The following is a 15608-nucleotide window of genomic DNA, read 5'->3' as shown; positions in this document are numbered from 1 at the left end:
GCATATCATATTTTTCTTTTATTAATATTATTGGAGTTTTTCCTTTTTTCCTTGTACACATTTTTGTGAATTATTCCATGGATTTCTGCCTTTGGATTATTATGGACCATCTTCTTCCAATTACGGAATTTCCTTGGATTTTACTTGTGCAAATGGAAATTCAATTAACTTTCTTGAAGTTATACATTTGGATTTTACCGTCACTGGATTATTTATCTCCCACCAGACTACCCATTCATGTGTAATCACCTTTTTCTTCACCATATTCCCTCTGCTTCACTTTTTTTGTTATCAAGTAAGATCTTTGACTTACTTGTTGTTTCATCAAATACTTTTGCATGCAAAATTCGACCCCGCATTTTGCTAATTCCTACCCTCTGATGAGAAGGAAAGTATTTCTTCGGAACTCTGTGGATTAAGGACTATCCACTTATTAAGTGTTTCCTTTTCAGATTAAATATGTTTTTAACTCATTTCAAAATGTTTTTTAATATGTTTTATTAACTGTTTGCTCGTATTAAAAGCTCTATCTCCTATTTGGTTTTATCGAACTTTTACATCTGGCTGAGATAACTTTATAAATATTAATACTTTAATATTTATAATATACTTTAATTTTACCATCTTGGATCATTTTGGTAAATTTAATTGTAATTTTATTATATATATATATATATATATATATATATATATATATATATATATATATATATATATATATATATATATATATATATATATATAGTCTTTTTGTGTGTGTGTGTGTGTGTGTGTGTGTGTGTGTGTGTGTGTGTGTATATATATATATATATATATATATATATATAGAGAGAGAGAGAGAGAGAGATATTAGTGATTGTACGATTCCAAAATTTTTCTCAATTCCGATACAATTACTGATTCTGTTTTGAATTCCTAATTCCGATACAATTACCGATTCTGATTCCAATTCTTTCAAAATCACTAAATATTTAGCTGTAGAATTGTTTTTCTTTCGATTACCGTAATAACCGATAGAATATATTTTTCGTGAACGTAAAAAAATACACTTGTGTGGGTGATCTACACATTTTCATTTTGTTTGTAGCTTAAAACCAATACACATGTATCATTTCATCTTTAGTAATGAAAAATTAAGGTTGAAACAAAAACAAACCAAATAATAAACAATATCAAGAATCGATTTTGGCATTGAAAAGTAGGCATAATTTTCTTCTGTTTCGATACCAAAAAGTTACGATTTTCTCGATTCTTGATTCAGTTCCAATTAATCGCCCAATACTAATATATATATATATATATATATATATATATATATATATATATATATACATATATATATATATACAGTATATATATATATATATATATATATATATATATATATATATATATATATATATATATATATATATATATACAGGATGTCCGTAAAGTTACTATACAGTGATTTCTTTGGGCTTCTGCCATATGCCTCAGCAACTGTAGCCAAATTTTGTTCAGTGCACACTCTTGGCCGACCAGAACGCGGAGCATTGGCAACTGAGCCAGTATCATCAAATTTGTCTCGAAGTTTATTAGCTATTAATACAAATATAATACAATAAAACAATAAGACTGTATAGTAACTTTACGGACACCCTGTATATTAAAAGGTCTATTTTTTTTAAAAGCAAGGATAAAGAGTGTTCAATACGTTAGTAGAGCCAAACATGTTTTTTTTATTATTTCAACATCGCGTGTATTAACTTAATGCATTACAAGTTGTTTCAATCGACAGGATAAAGATTTTCCGCCTATATCATCAGATGATTAAAGTGAACATTTTTATCCTGTCGATGGAAACAACTTGTAATGCATTAAGTTAATACATGCGATGTTGAAATAATATATATATATATATATATATATATATATATATATATATATATATATATATATTCTTCAGAATAAAATTATCTAACAATCTACTGGTATGGAAACCTGTGATTATAGGTCTTACAAGATATTACTGGCAGTAATATTCTATAAGTACTATCCCACCTAAATAAGAATTGCTTGATATACAAGATAGGGCAAATAAATCAAATTATAGTCATTCAATAAACTTAAAAATTTCAAATCTAGAAACTTTTATTATTCTACGTAAGACAAAGAATACATTTGAAATGTTATAACTCCTTAAACATTTCACGTCATAAATTTTTAAATTTATTGAATAACTAAAATTTTATATATATATATATATATATATATATATATATATATATATATATATATATATATATATATATGTTAAAACACACTTTGAAAAAGAGTTAAAACATATTTAATCTGAAAAGGAAGCACAAAATAAGTGGATAGTCCTTAATCCGCGGAGTTTCGAAGAAATACTTTCCTTCTCATCAGAGGGTAGGAATTAGCAAAATGCGGGATCGGATTTTGCATGCAAAAGTATTTGCTGAAACTGCAAGTAAGTCAAAGATCTTACTTGATAACAAAAAGTGAAGCAGAGGGAATATGGTGAAGAAAAAGGTGATTTCACGTGAATGGATAGTCTGGTGAAAGGTAAATTATCCAATGACGTCATTGGATACTTTACCTTTCACCAGAAGTTATTATCTCCCTTAGTAAGTTCAGTTTACTCTGTGTGTGTGTGTGTGTGTGTGTGTGTGTGTGTGTGTGTGTGTGTGTGTGTGACGCTGTTTATCTCAGCTTACTGGCCACCCACCCAGGCAAGTAAGGTACCGAAATGAAGCTTATGACCCAGCGGATGTTTTTATTTTATAGAGAAAGAGAGGGATAGATAGATAGATTTGATATAATATCGTTTCATTGGGAAGAGATACTCGGTTATGTTCATCCAAAATGATGTTCAGTTTATAATAAAGGGTGAAACGATAAAATTGTCGCCCTAAAAAAACCAACACTACATCTTTATTTTTAAACTTTTATTGAAAAAAATCAATTAAGGTAACTTGAGGTGACATCTATTCAATGTAGCTGCTGTCAGCCTCAATCATTGCCTCGATACGGATCTTGAACTGGGAACTAGATTTTGGAGTTCCTTTCCCGCAACCTGCTTCCCTGACAAACCCGCTTAGCAACAAAATCTCACCCCTTCACTATTGAAGTCCCTAAATGCCAGAAATCTTTCTATTCTAATAGTTTCTTCCTCAAACAGGTAGACTTTGGAATTCCCTTCCTACTACCTCCTTCCCTGACTGTACTGATATACAGAAGTTTAAATGTAATGTAAACCAACATCTTCTAATCTTTCGTAGGCATGGTTCCTAATAGTAGCCCTTATGTCCAAGTGGTGATATGCCTTGTTAGTAGTGAATGTGAGTAAAAAATATATATATATATATATATATATATATATATATATATATATATACGGCACAATCACATTGACACGCCAATTCTCATCAGATCATCAAAGTTAAGCAACGTTGAACCTAGCCAGTACCAGATGGGTGATCATTTGGGAAGGTTAGGTGCTGTATGTACCGCGCTGAGCCATAGAAATTTCTAGATTGGTATCTGGGGGTGCATTAATTCACTGGGAGAGATGCATCCCAAGTCTTCATAAAGACATGCGTCTAGGAGAAGGAAATTCTGATGTAAAAACCTGCGGTCTACTTCAGTCATCTGCACCGACAAAGGTTAGACGTAATAGCAAAACGTGTGGTTGGTTCTACACAAAGCCTTCACCACTATAAAACAAATAATCTGTGTGGATTTCCGAACAACTTTTCAAATATATATATATATATATATATATATATATATATATATATATATATATACTCTGGTTTTTTTATATTCAAAAGTAATGGACTAATGAATTCAACGAGGTTGTTAGATAGTGCTCAATAAAAAGAGCTGATAATACTTGTTTATTGTTATATAAACATGCTCACATCCCGCTCCTACAAATAGCCACTTGTTTCAATCAAACAACAGATATCATCAGGCAGCGACTTGTTTGATTGAAACAAGTGGCTATTTGTAGGAGCGGGATGTGAGCATGTTTATATAACAATAAACATATATATATATATATATATATATATATATATATATATATATATATATATATATATATATACCTCAGAATAAAATCGACGGGAAAGTCCATCATAATCATCATATATATATATATATATATATATATATATATATATATATATATATATATATATTACTGTTAGTAGATTTATTTAGAATAATTGTACTTTAAAGTATATAACTTATTTGTACTGATGATATAGGATTATGTAGCTGACATGTAGCATATGATGTTAGATAGTAATAAACCATAACAAAAAAACTTATAATTATGCTGACTGCTTGAAAAAAAATATTCATGACGTCACTTTTTTGTCGTTTGGTTTTTATATTTTTATTGATGATGAACTGCCGCTACTGAAAAAAGAACTATGCAAAACAAATATCAGTAGAAGCCGAAAAAATTGTATGCTTGTATAATACAATGTGGAACGATAAAATTGTCACCCTAGAAAAGAAGACATGATTCCATTTCCATTCCATAACCATCTACTAGTTGACCAGTTGTGTACAAATTCCAAGAACGATAGGAGCCTTCTATCATATCTGAACGTGACACAATGTTCAAGAATTGAGATTGGACTGTATAGTTAATGCTCTATATCAAACCAAGTTATAACAACAGGACCATTGCCAGCACCCTCAAAATGGATTGCTGGATTTCCACGAATAACAGGGCCGTGCTCAGAGTTATGAAAACAAAGTTTCCGGCCACGATTATGGTCTTTTGTATGGTTTCAAGTGAGGGCCACATCATGCCACCTCACATCTTCAAAGTCGGCTTGAAAGTCTAGAGACCTAGACTTCAGGAGGAGTGTTACGACTTTGTACCCTTCTCTTACTGAACTCACTCCTCCCTCGACTTGCACCTGTTGAACTACTCCATTTGGTCATACGTCGAGAACATCACCAACATGACCTCCCACAACACCAAAGCCAGCCTGATTGCTGCCATTTGTCAAGTATTCGGTGAGCTTCCGCCAGCGCTTGTGGAAAAGGCATGGTACCAGTTTCAGACCCATATCAAGGCGGTGATTGAGGCTGAAGGCAGCTACATTGAATAGTGCCAGTTATATTTTTTTGGATTTTACTTATTTTTTCTATGTGAAAATTAAAAAAAAATTAATGTACGTTCCAAATGTGTCATGAAGGTTTTCGATACTTTGTCAAATCCTCATCGAGTGAAAATATCAAATGAACAAGAAAGTGAGAGAAAAAATAGAAAATCGAGGAAAAGAGAAAAATCTCAATAGCAGCTGGGGGGGTGCATTTATAAGCAACTAGATGTCAGACTGTTGGGGGAACGTTAGCAGCTGAGATTCTGTGTATCACGATTTGAGTCACAGAGTACAAGTGACATTATGTTAAGCATTTTCAAATATTATTACTGTTGTGGGGGGGGCAGTATTGTTAATTGTAGGTTGTTGACTTCTTATGTACATAGATTCAAGTATTTTTAACTATTCAAAAATTGTTTTGAAATGTACTATATTTGTGTTATTAACTAAGATTATCCCTCAGTTTTGAAGGGATCACATATGCTGTTGTAGATATCGATAAATTGAACCAAAATTTACATGATGCATGGTGAGGCAACAGGATAGGGTAGTGCTCATAAAACCAATGTTGCTATCAGCTTTAATATTGTTATGCCAGTTAGATTCTCCCCAAAAGCATTTAAATTTATAGATGACAATTGATGCTTTCTTATGATTTTAGGATTGGGCAGATGTTGTTTACTATAAGATTTTGCGTTTAAATTTCTTATGAATGATTAGATTTTATACTAAAGTATCACTTTTTACTGCGAAAAATTTCAGTTATAATAAAGTTGTGTAGCTGTTTGTTTGTTCACAATTTTGTTAATATGTACCAAAGGTGCACTGTTGCATGAATTTATATTTATACTGTTTGTAGATTTTGCGAATAGTTTCAAGAGATTAGATAGGCCTACAAAACTTAATACACTTGGTTTTCGTCTGTTCAGGTACTCCCTTATACTAGAAGGATGATTAAAGTTGATCAGATTCTTTCTTCAAGTTCACCAGGGTCAGAAAAGGACCTTAACACGCTTCGGCACTTTTTTTTTTTTTTTTTACACGGTGGTCACCAATTATCAAGGCCCGGAAGCCACTCAGGGATAAGGGTCATTGCAAGTACAGTACGTTAGTGTGGAGATTTAATGAAGTGTTTACTTAAGAGGGCGGTTCATTAAGAATTTGTTAACGTTCGGCTTGAAGACATTCAAGTTGTAGTCAGGTGGGAAACAGGCAGACGCTGGAACAACAGTGTTATGTAGAAATCCATTCTTTACTGTTCTGTATCTTCATCGTTAATAAACTAACGCACCGCAAAAATTGGATCCAACTTGAAAAATTAAATAAAAATAAATTGGAAGGATATAACGGGCCAACTTACCAGCAGTATAGCTGCCCGGAGGGAGGGGGTGGGTGACGATGCTCTTCTAATTTCCAAAACGAACGATTGCTTTCTAGCTATGCTAACAGACGGCAGTTCTTTTATTTTTTTATGGCGGCTTGAAATAACCAAAAGTTTTAGACCAATCAGAAAAAAGGTTAATTATTCTATTTTTTTATTCTTTAAAGTTTATTATCATTTATATATAGATACAGTTTTTATTTTTAGTTTATATTTAATAAAAATATCAAAAATACGACATCACATGTTAACGAACGTTTACACACTGAAATTCCATCATGATTTCTATATATATAAAAAAAGATTTTTATTTATTCAAAAGAAATCAATGAATAACCTCACTTACATATTTCATTAAGGAAAATCGATTTTTATAATTAGTTAGATGTTATTAATTGTTTTAATTATTTTATTAATAAATATTATGTAAAGTTAATTAATTTGATTTATATTTAATTTATTTTCAATTATTAATAGCTGACAACAGTTGCATGTAAAACCGGAAGTAAGCTTATTTATTTAAGCTACGAGAGTTATTTCCCCTTTTAATTATGTAAGTTGCTTTGCATTTGATTTTCATAGGTCAAGATGGATGTGTTTTATGCTTTCATAAATTCAACACGTGATTACTTGTCTTAAGTTAGAATATTCGGTATATCTTGAATAGTATGTGACTAATCCCTTGGCCAGCAATATGTTCGATCGGGCAATGCCAGGTATACCCAGATAGTAATAAATAATAATTTAATTGATAGATAATAATTTAATTGATAGATAATAATTTAATTAATAAATAATAATTTAATTAATAAATAATAATTTAATTGATAAATAATAATTTAATTGATAGATAATAATTTAATTGATAGATAATAATTTAATTAATAAATAAAGTTTTATTCAAACTGCTTGGCCTAACGTCCACTGGAAACATGAGTTGGAATAATTATATTGAAAACATTGCCAGGGCCGCTGCGAAAAAGGTAGGCTCTCTCTACTGTGCTAGAAAACTACTGACACCTGAAAGTATCCTGTACCTCTATAAGGCCACCATTCTCCCATGTATGGAGTATTGTTGTCACATTTGGGCTGGTGCATCTGCTACTAGTCTCTGCTCCTAGACAAGGTTCAAAAGAGAGTCGAAAGTATGAAATTCACAAGTGGTCCACAGTTGCATGTAAATCTCCGTTATTATTCCATACTTGTGAGAATTACAATATGTAAAGATGGAAATATATTTTCGTCGCTAATCGTACAGATTGTACGGTCGTATCTTAAGACCATCATTATTCGTTAATTAATGACAAAGTGATAAGACAGATTAGAACATCTCTGGAGGTAATCACGTGGGACTTTTTCTATCAACCAGCTGCAGCAATTAACTTATGTCCTCAAAAAATCTATTCTGAGGGTAAATGAAGGTCACACAGAAAGTACAGGTGGCATTTATTTAGAATCAGTGCATAGAAGATACTGCCAAGTCTGTTGCAAAGAAGGCAAGCCTCTTCTACCAACTTTTCACACCTGTCAGTATCCTACACAGTGTAAAACGATAAAAGTTGTCGCCCTAAGAAAGCAACACTACAGATTTATTTCAAAACTTTTACTGAAAAAGTCTTGTAATTTGATTACGGAGTAGAGCTGACATCTATTCAATGTAGCCGCTTTCAGCCTCAATTACCGCCTGGATACAGGTACAAAACTGGGAACATACCTTTTCCACAAGCGCTAGCAGGAATTCAGCAAATACTCAGCAGATGGCTGCGATCAGACTGGCTTTAGTGTTGTGGGAGGTCATGTTGGTGATGTATAACCAAACAAGTAGTCCAGCGGATTCAGGTCAGGGGAAGAGGGGGGCAGTGAGAGAAAAATACAAAGTCATACCACTCCTTATGAAGCCAAGCCTGGGTCTATTTGAACTTGTAGGCCGGCACTGAGTCCTGCTGTCACACCCAGGGTCTGCCAGCGGCCACCTGATTACACCAAGGGGATCACGACACTCTTCAGCACATTCAGGTACACTTTGGTGTTGACTTTCATGCCGATTTTGATGATGTGAGGTGGCATGATATGGTTCTCACTTAAAAGCACACCAAAGACCATAACCGTGGCCGGAAACTTTGTTTTCATCATCCTGGGCAGGTTCATTATTCATGGTAATCCAGTGATGCATTTTGAGGGTGCTGGCAATGGTCCTGTTGTTATAACTTGGATTGGTAGAGAGCATGAGTTGTACAGCAGCGCATCTCCGATCTTGCTCGTTGAATATTGTATCACTTTCAGACATAATAGAAGGCTCCTATCGCTCTTGCAATTTGTACACAACTGGTCAACTAGTAGATGTTTGTCAATAAAAAAAGAAATCCGGTTTTCATGAAATGGAAATGGAATCATGTCATCTTTTCTAGGGCGAAAATGTTCTCGTTCCAATAGGCTTTCAGAAATTGTTGGAACAGTACAATGAGTGCATTGCAGCCGGAGGAGATTACTTCAAAGAGGATTAGAGTTTCAAAGAGTATCCATACGAAACAAATCTGGGAACTTATTGAAGGCACCTCATATATCATCTAATAAATATAAGAAATTGTTTAAACCATCGATGGTTGTGGCTGATAGGACCCTTTTTGAGACTCTAATGTTAGAACTCATCAGTCTAACCTTCACAAGCAACCTGAATTTGAATAGATACATAGAAGATACTGCCAAGTCTGTTGCAAAGAAGGTAGCTACTCTTTAATCGACTAGAAAATTTCTCATCCTTGCCAGTATCATATATCTCTACACCGTTCGCTCATGTATTTAAAACGTTACATTTTTCTTTATTTAATTTATTTAGATTTATATTTAAAAAAAGCTTATAACTATGGAATTCTATCATTTTTATCCATCTCTCCTCAATATTAGTCCAGTCTAATAATACTAAACGACCAGTAACAATGAATGTTGTAAAAATACTAAATGATACAGATTAAAATAATTGATCCTTGTCTATGTCCATAAAAGTGAGAATGTGCGTGTGTGAGGACACTTCTCAACCTATATACTCAACAAATTTTTGATCTAGAGACTTGAAATTTGGTGCATAGGATATTCAGATACGTAGAAAACTTTTTCATCCGTTTTTATCCAGAAAAAAAAGTGCAGCTAAGCGGTCAAAGTAGAAAAATTAGTACATGGGAGGCGTCGAATTTTTATGTTTGCTAACTGTTTCACGAATGTGCATGTATGAATAGTTCACATTACAGATTACTTATGTTAAGAATAAGTATTTTGAAAACACCTTCAAAAGACCGTATCACGCTGGTCTAATGGTTACCGTACTTGACTCACTGTCTTTAGATTTTGGTTTCTTATCTCAGCTCGAGCATTTTTGTAATTTTTTTACTTAAAAGTGAATACTTTAGAAAAAAAAAACCATAATACTAGCATGCACATATTTCAGTTTCTGTATGAATTAAAATATAATATTTATGCCTATTTTACAGCCGGGCAATGCTGGGCGGCCTGCTAGTTGGCCATAAATGTGTCCATTTTAAATAATCCAAAGACTGAATCCGATTTACAACAAAAAGGCACCTGAGGAAGGCCGAAGAATACAATAGTTGAAACGTTGTATAAACAAGGGGTAGGCAACCTTTTGCTAACTGCGTGCTGACAAAGTTTTTGAATTATTCCAACAACTCATATACAATTCACTCATAATCTTATACAATTCCAGATCAATATATTTATTTTACAATTTATATTTTAGAAAAATCGAAAAATACACACACACACACAAAAAATGAATATCTTTTTGTGCGTTTGCAATGAATATTTTCCAGCTGCAGCAAGAATTGGAAAATTTGTGTGAAGTTTGTTCCAAAGGTGTCCAGAGAAGAACATTTTTAGTCCGTTTGTAAAGAAATGTCTAATTAGTAATTTCTTTTTACCACAATGGAGAATACTTAAGGTGTCTGTGTGCTATTGGACATTGTTTGGCATGCCATGTGTGGCACGCATGCTATAGGTTGCCAACCGCTGGTGTAAACAACCAAGATGAAGAAAGTAGTCCGAAACTTGTAAATAATAGAAAAAATATGTCAAAGAAGACAATTTGACATTTTTTTTTTAATATTTTTTAAAAATATTTTTTTTAATATTTTTTTAAATATTTTTTTAAATATTTTTTTTAATATTTTTTTTAAATATTTTTTTAAATATTTTTTAAAATATTTTTTAAAAATATTTTTAAAAAATATTTTAAAAGAATATTTTTTAAAAATATTTTTTTATTTAAAAAAATATTCTTTTAAAATATTTTTAAAAATTTTTTTTTTAAATATTTTTTAAAAATATTTTTTTAAATATTTTTTAAAAATATTTTTTTAAATATTTTTTTTTAATATTTAAAAAAATATTCTTTTAAAATATTTTTTAAAATATTCTTTTAAAATATTTTTTAAAAATATTTTTTTTAAATATTTTTAAAAAATATTTTTTTTAAATATTTTTTTTTAATATATAAAAAAATATTCTTTTAAAATATTTTTTTTAAATATTTTTTAAAAATATTTTTTTTAAATATTTTTTAAAAATATTTTTTTTTTAAATATTTTTTTTAAATATTTTTTAAAAATATTTTCTTTTACTTTCTCAACAGAAAACACCGAACAACAATGGAGATGATCAAAACCCAAACTTTATCTTAAAAAAACAAGCAGCACCACTGCCACCATTTGCACCGGCTCCACAAAAGAACAGGTGAGTTAATTACTAATTATTTTTGAAAATGATATTTAAAAATGCCCTGAAATATGATGTAGATGATTAAAAAATACTTACTGTTAATTTTATTTAGTTTAAAGGTAAATGATAATATGATTTTAAGACTTTTTCACTATAACGATCTTACATCATGAAGTTCAATAATTAAACTACCACTGAGAATTTTTTCATTTTATAAACTTACCGTGATTATTAAAATAAGTGCGTTTATGACAACAAACGAAATCCTCCACTTTCTGAAACAAACGGAGGCAGTTGCAATCTGGAGGTATCTGGCGTCTACGCAAATACTGAACTAATACGTACAAGACGTGTTTGAATCTTAGAACTGCACGCCTGTGGAATTGTCTTCCGTTTTCCTGCTTTCCGGCTGACTACAATATGGTTTTGTTCAAGTCTAAAGTAAATAAGTTCTTGATGAGCCGTTCCATATAAGTTATTAAATTTACCAAATTTTCATTACTAATGATTACTATATTGACCAACTTCTACTGTACACTCTTTAACCCTTATCCTTGAGTGGCCTCTGGGCCTTGATAATGTGGTGATGTCTTTGTAAAAAAAAAAAAAAAATTTCCATTTTATTTATGCCGTTATATTCATTTATTTATGACTGAACAAAATTAGTTTAACCAGAGTTATTAACTTATAAAAATGGATCAATATATAATCGTAAAAATCATAAAAGATAAAAAAAAAAAAAAAAGAAAACATAAACTGTAAATGCAGAGGGAAAAAGAAAAAAAAAACTCAATGGAGTTAACTTGGCCTGTTCAATATTTATTATCCCCTCCTCTTCTTTCGAATGTTCTTTACAATCGAATCCCTTTATTGTGGACTAACGGGAGCGGGGGGGTGACCTTGCCGCATTGTAAAATAAGTATATGCATATTTTAATTCACGCAAATTTGTTATTAGATTTATTATTACAGAGCAAATTCAATATTTTGCAGCCTAATTGATTGTTGTCGACCATGGAGCAGTATCAATATATAGATATTTAATTACAAAATCGTTTCATTAAAATTATATTTTCTTACACAGATTTTTCAATAAATATTTTTACAATTATATATTGATACATTTTTATACAATAAATATTTTTACAATTATATATTGATACATTTTTATTCAATAAATATTTTTACAATTATATATTGATACATTTTTATTCAATAAATATTTTTACAATTATATATTGATACATTTTTATATAATAAATATTTTTACAATTATATATTGATACATTTTATACAATAAATATTTTTACAATTATATATTGATACATTTTATACAATAAATGTTTTTACAATTATATATTGATACATTTTTGTACAATAACTGTTTTTACAATTATATATTGATACATTTTTATTCAATAAATGTTTTTACAATTATATATTGATACATTTTTATTCAATAAATGTTTTTACAATTATATATTGATACATTTTTATTCAATAAATGTTTTTACAATTATATATTGATACATTTTCATACAATAAATGTTTTTACAATTATATATTGATACATTTTTATTCAATAAATGTTTTTACAATTATATATTGACACATTTTTATTCAATAAATGTTTTGGTTGTCAAATATTTTTGTGTTTGAAAAAAAAATTTGTTTGTTACTTATTTGCCGTGGTATTTGACCAAGAAGAATTTGGAGTTATCGCCCCCTAACAACGTTCGTATACTGCAGAAGTGCCCATAAAAACATTAATTTGATTTTATGTACCGGTTTACCTTAATTTTATTCACTTCCCAAACCGTTTTTTTTTTTTAGATATGGAAGTTTGAGTGAAGATCTCACAGAAACAGAAGCAATGCGATTGGTAAAAATTTTTTTTATTCTATAGAGAAAAAAAATAAAAAGTGGATCTTCGCTTTAGTTTCAGCAACCACGTAATTCTTGCTTCCCTTATTTTTGTCCTTTAGTTCTCATATTCTATGAGCGATATTTCTGACAAAGGGGGAAGATTTGCAGTTTTCAATGTCAGAATATATCTGTCGAACACTAGTCGTTGGCTATTTTTTTTTACCTTAAAGTGGTACATTACTTTTTTTACCTTAAAGTGGTACATTATTTTTTTTTACCTTAAAGTGGTACATTATTTTTTTTTACCTTAAAGTGGTACATTATTTTTTTTACCTTAAAGTGGTACATTATTTTTTTTACCTTAAAGTGGTACATTATTTTTTTTACCTTAAAGTTGTACATTATTTTTTTTACCTTAAAGTTGTACATTATTTTTTTTACCTTAAAGTGGTACATTATTTTTTTTACCTTAAAGTTGTACATTATTTTTTCCCCTTAAAGTGGTACATTATTTTTTTTACCTTAAAGTGGTACATTATTTTTTTTTACCTTAAAGTGGTACATTATTTTTTTTTACCTTAAAGTGGTACATTATTTTTTTTTACCTTAAAGTGGTACATTATTTTTTTTTACCTTAAAGTGGTACATTATTTTTTTTACCTTAAAGTGGTACATTATTTTTTCCCCTTAAAGTTGTACATTATTTTTTTTTACCTTAAAGTGGTACATTATTTTTTTTTACCTTAAAGTTGTACATTATTTTTTTTTACCTTAAAGTGGTACATTATTTTTTTTACCTTAAAGTGGTACATAATTTTTTTTACCTTAAAGTGGTACATTATTTTTTTTTACCTTAAAGTGGTACATTATTTTTTTTTACCTTAAAGTGGTACATTATTTTTTTTACCTTAAAGTGGTACATAATTTTTTTTACCTTAAAGTGGTATACATTTGGTTAGCTTCTTACACCAAGTGACTTCTTTCCTTGTCTGGAGCGATTTTTTATATTAAAATAAAAATCTGCATTTAACTTCAATTTCTCATTTGTCTGTTAAATCTTAAGACTATCATACTTTTCTTGAAAAATATATATATATATATATATATATATATATATATATATATATATATATATATATATATATATATATATATACCATTCTACATAATTGTAGCGATTGCAACTTGCCAGGAATTCCGTCGTATTAAAGAAATAAAAATCAAGAAAAGTCTGATAATTAAATTTGGCTGAAAAAAAAAATGAATTTAATTTTTTTTTTTTTGCTTTTTCACCTCCAAAACATCTATTTAAGGGGCTACTATTTGGGACAAAATTTAGAGATACTTTGTAGGGAGTTGAGCAGCAAGATGTCTGTTCACATTACACCTGAACTTTTGCATGTCAGTACAGTCAGGGAAGCAGGAAACCAGGAAGGAATTCCAAAGTTTATCAGTTCGTACAAAGAGACTATTTGAGTAGAAGGCTTTCAGGTATTGAGGGATCTCTATAGTGTAGGGGTGGGATTTTGCTGCTTGTTGGGTTGTTCGGGAGTATTTACGTCGAGGGGTATACAGGCTTGGAGTTTGTCAAAGCACCTTTCATTAAAATACTTGTAAAATAAGCACAGGGATGCAAGATTTCGTTGATGGGACAGAGGTAGGATTGACAGCACAGACCTATTATTAGGAGACTTTTTTTTAACCCTATCTAGGAGTAAGAGACTAGTAGTAGATGCACCAGCCCAAATGTAGCGATAATGCTCCATACATGGATGAATGGCGGCTTTATAGAGGTACAGGATATCCTCAGGCGTATGTAACTTTCTAGCACGATAGAGGGAGCCCACCTTCTTCACAACAGCCTTCGCAATGCCCTTGATGTATTTGTTCCAATTCATGTTGCCTAAGCTCATTAAGCAGAGGAATTTGAACAAAGAACTTTCAGGTAATGTATCATTAGCTATGGTTATCAGTGATTGAGAAGGTTTCTTGTAATTAGTAAAGGAAAGAAGCTTACTCTTAGCAGCATTGAATTTTATCGTCCATTTATGTCCTCATTCCACTACAGACTGAAGGTCTTCCTCTAAGGTTTCAGCCATTTCCTTATGTGTTCATTCGTTTTCCTCTCACGTCTGTTATAGAGCGTAGTGTCATCGGCAAATATATCCATCAGAGAGATAATTTTATAAGGGAGGTCATACATGAATAAGAGGAATAGAAAAAGTCCAAGGGTCGACCCCTGAGGCACACTCGCATTTATATCATCTTGTTGTGACGTACGTTCATCGAGGACAACCTGGATTTTTCTCTTATTAAAGAAAGATTCGATTATGTTAAGAATTCGTCTAATAATACCATATAATTTAATTTTCATGAGAAGACCATCGTACCATACCCTGTCAAATGTCTTAGACATATCTAATCCTAACCCTAACCCTAACCCTACCCTAACCCTGTCAAATGTCTTAGATATATCTATTTAGATATATCTATTTGATTATT

The 15608-nt window shown here is 30.6% G+C and overlaps 1 protein-coding gene across 10 annotated transcripts in view; it reads left to right on the top strand.

The window, feature by feature from the left end:
- Positions 1–15608, top strand: part of LOC145293304 (harmonin-like) — a 293814-nt gene that overhangs the window by 241088 nt on the left and 37118 nt on the right. For all 10 annotated transcript variants that reach the window (XM_080139944.1, XM_080139937.1, XM_080139942.1 and 7 more), the window contains 2 exons: positions 11156–11256; positions 13074–13122. In XM_080139944.1, coding sequence (XP_079996070.1) covers positions 11156–11256; positions 13074–13122 — 150 coding nt within the window. The remainder of the gene's footprint in view (positions 1–11155; positions 11257–13073; positions 13123–15608) is intronic.

The sequence above is a fragment of the Euprymna scolopes genome, chromosome 14 (assembly GCF_053919585.1).
Source record: "Euprymna scolopes isolate OS-2025 chromosome 14, ASM5391958v1, whole genome shotgun sequence".
Lineage (NCBI taxonomy): Eukaryota > Metazoa > Mollusca > Cephalopoda > Sepiida > Sepiolidae > Euprymna > Euprymna scolopes.
Note: the sequence above shows the minus strand (reverse complement) of the source record. Positions and strands in the feature narration are given on the sequence as shown.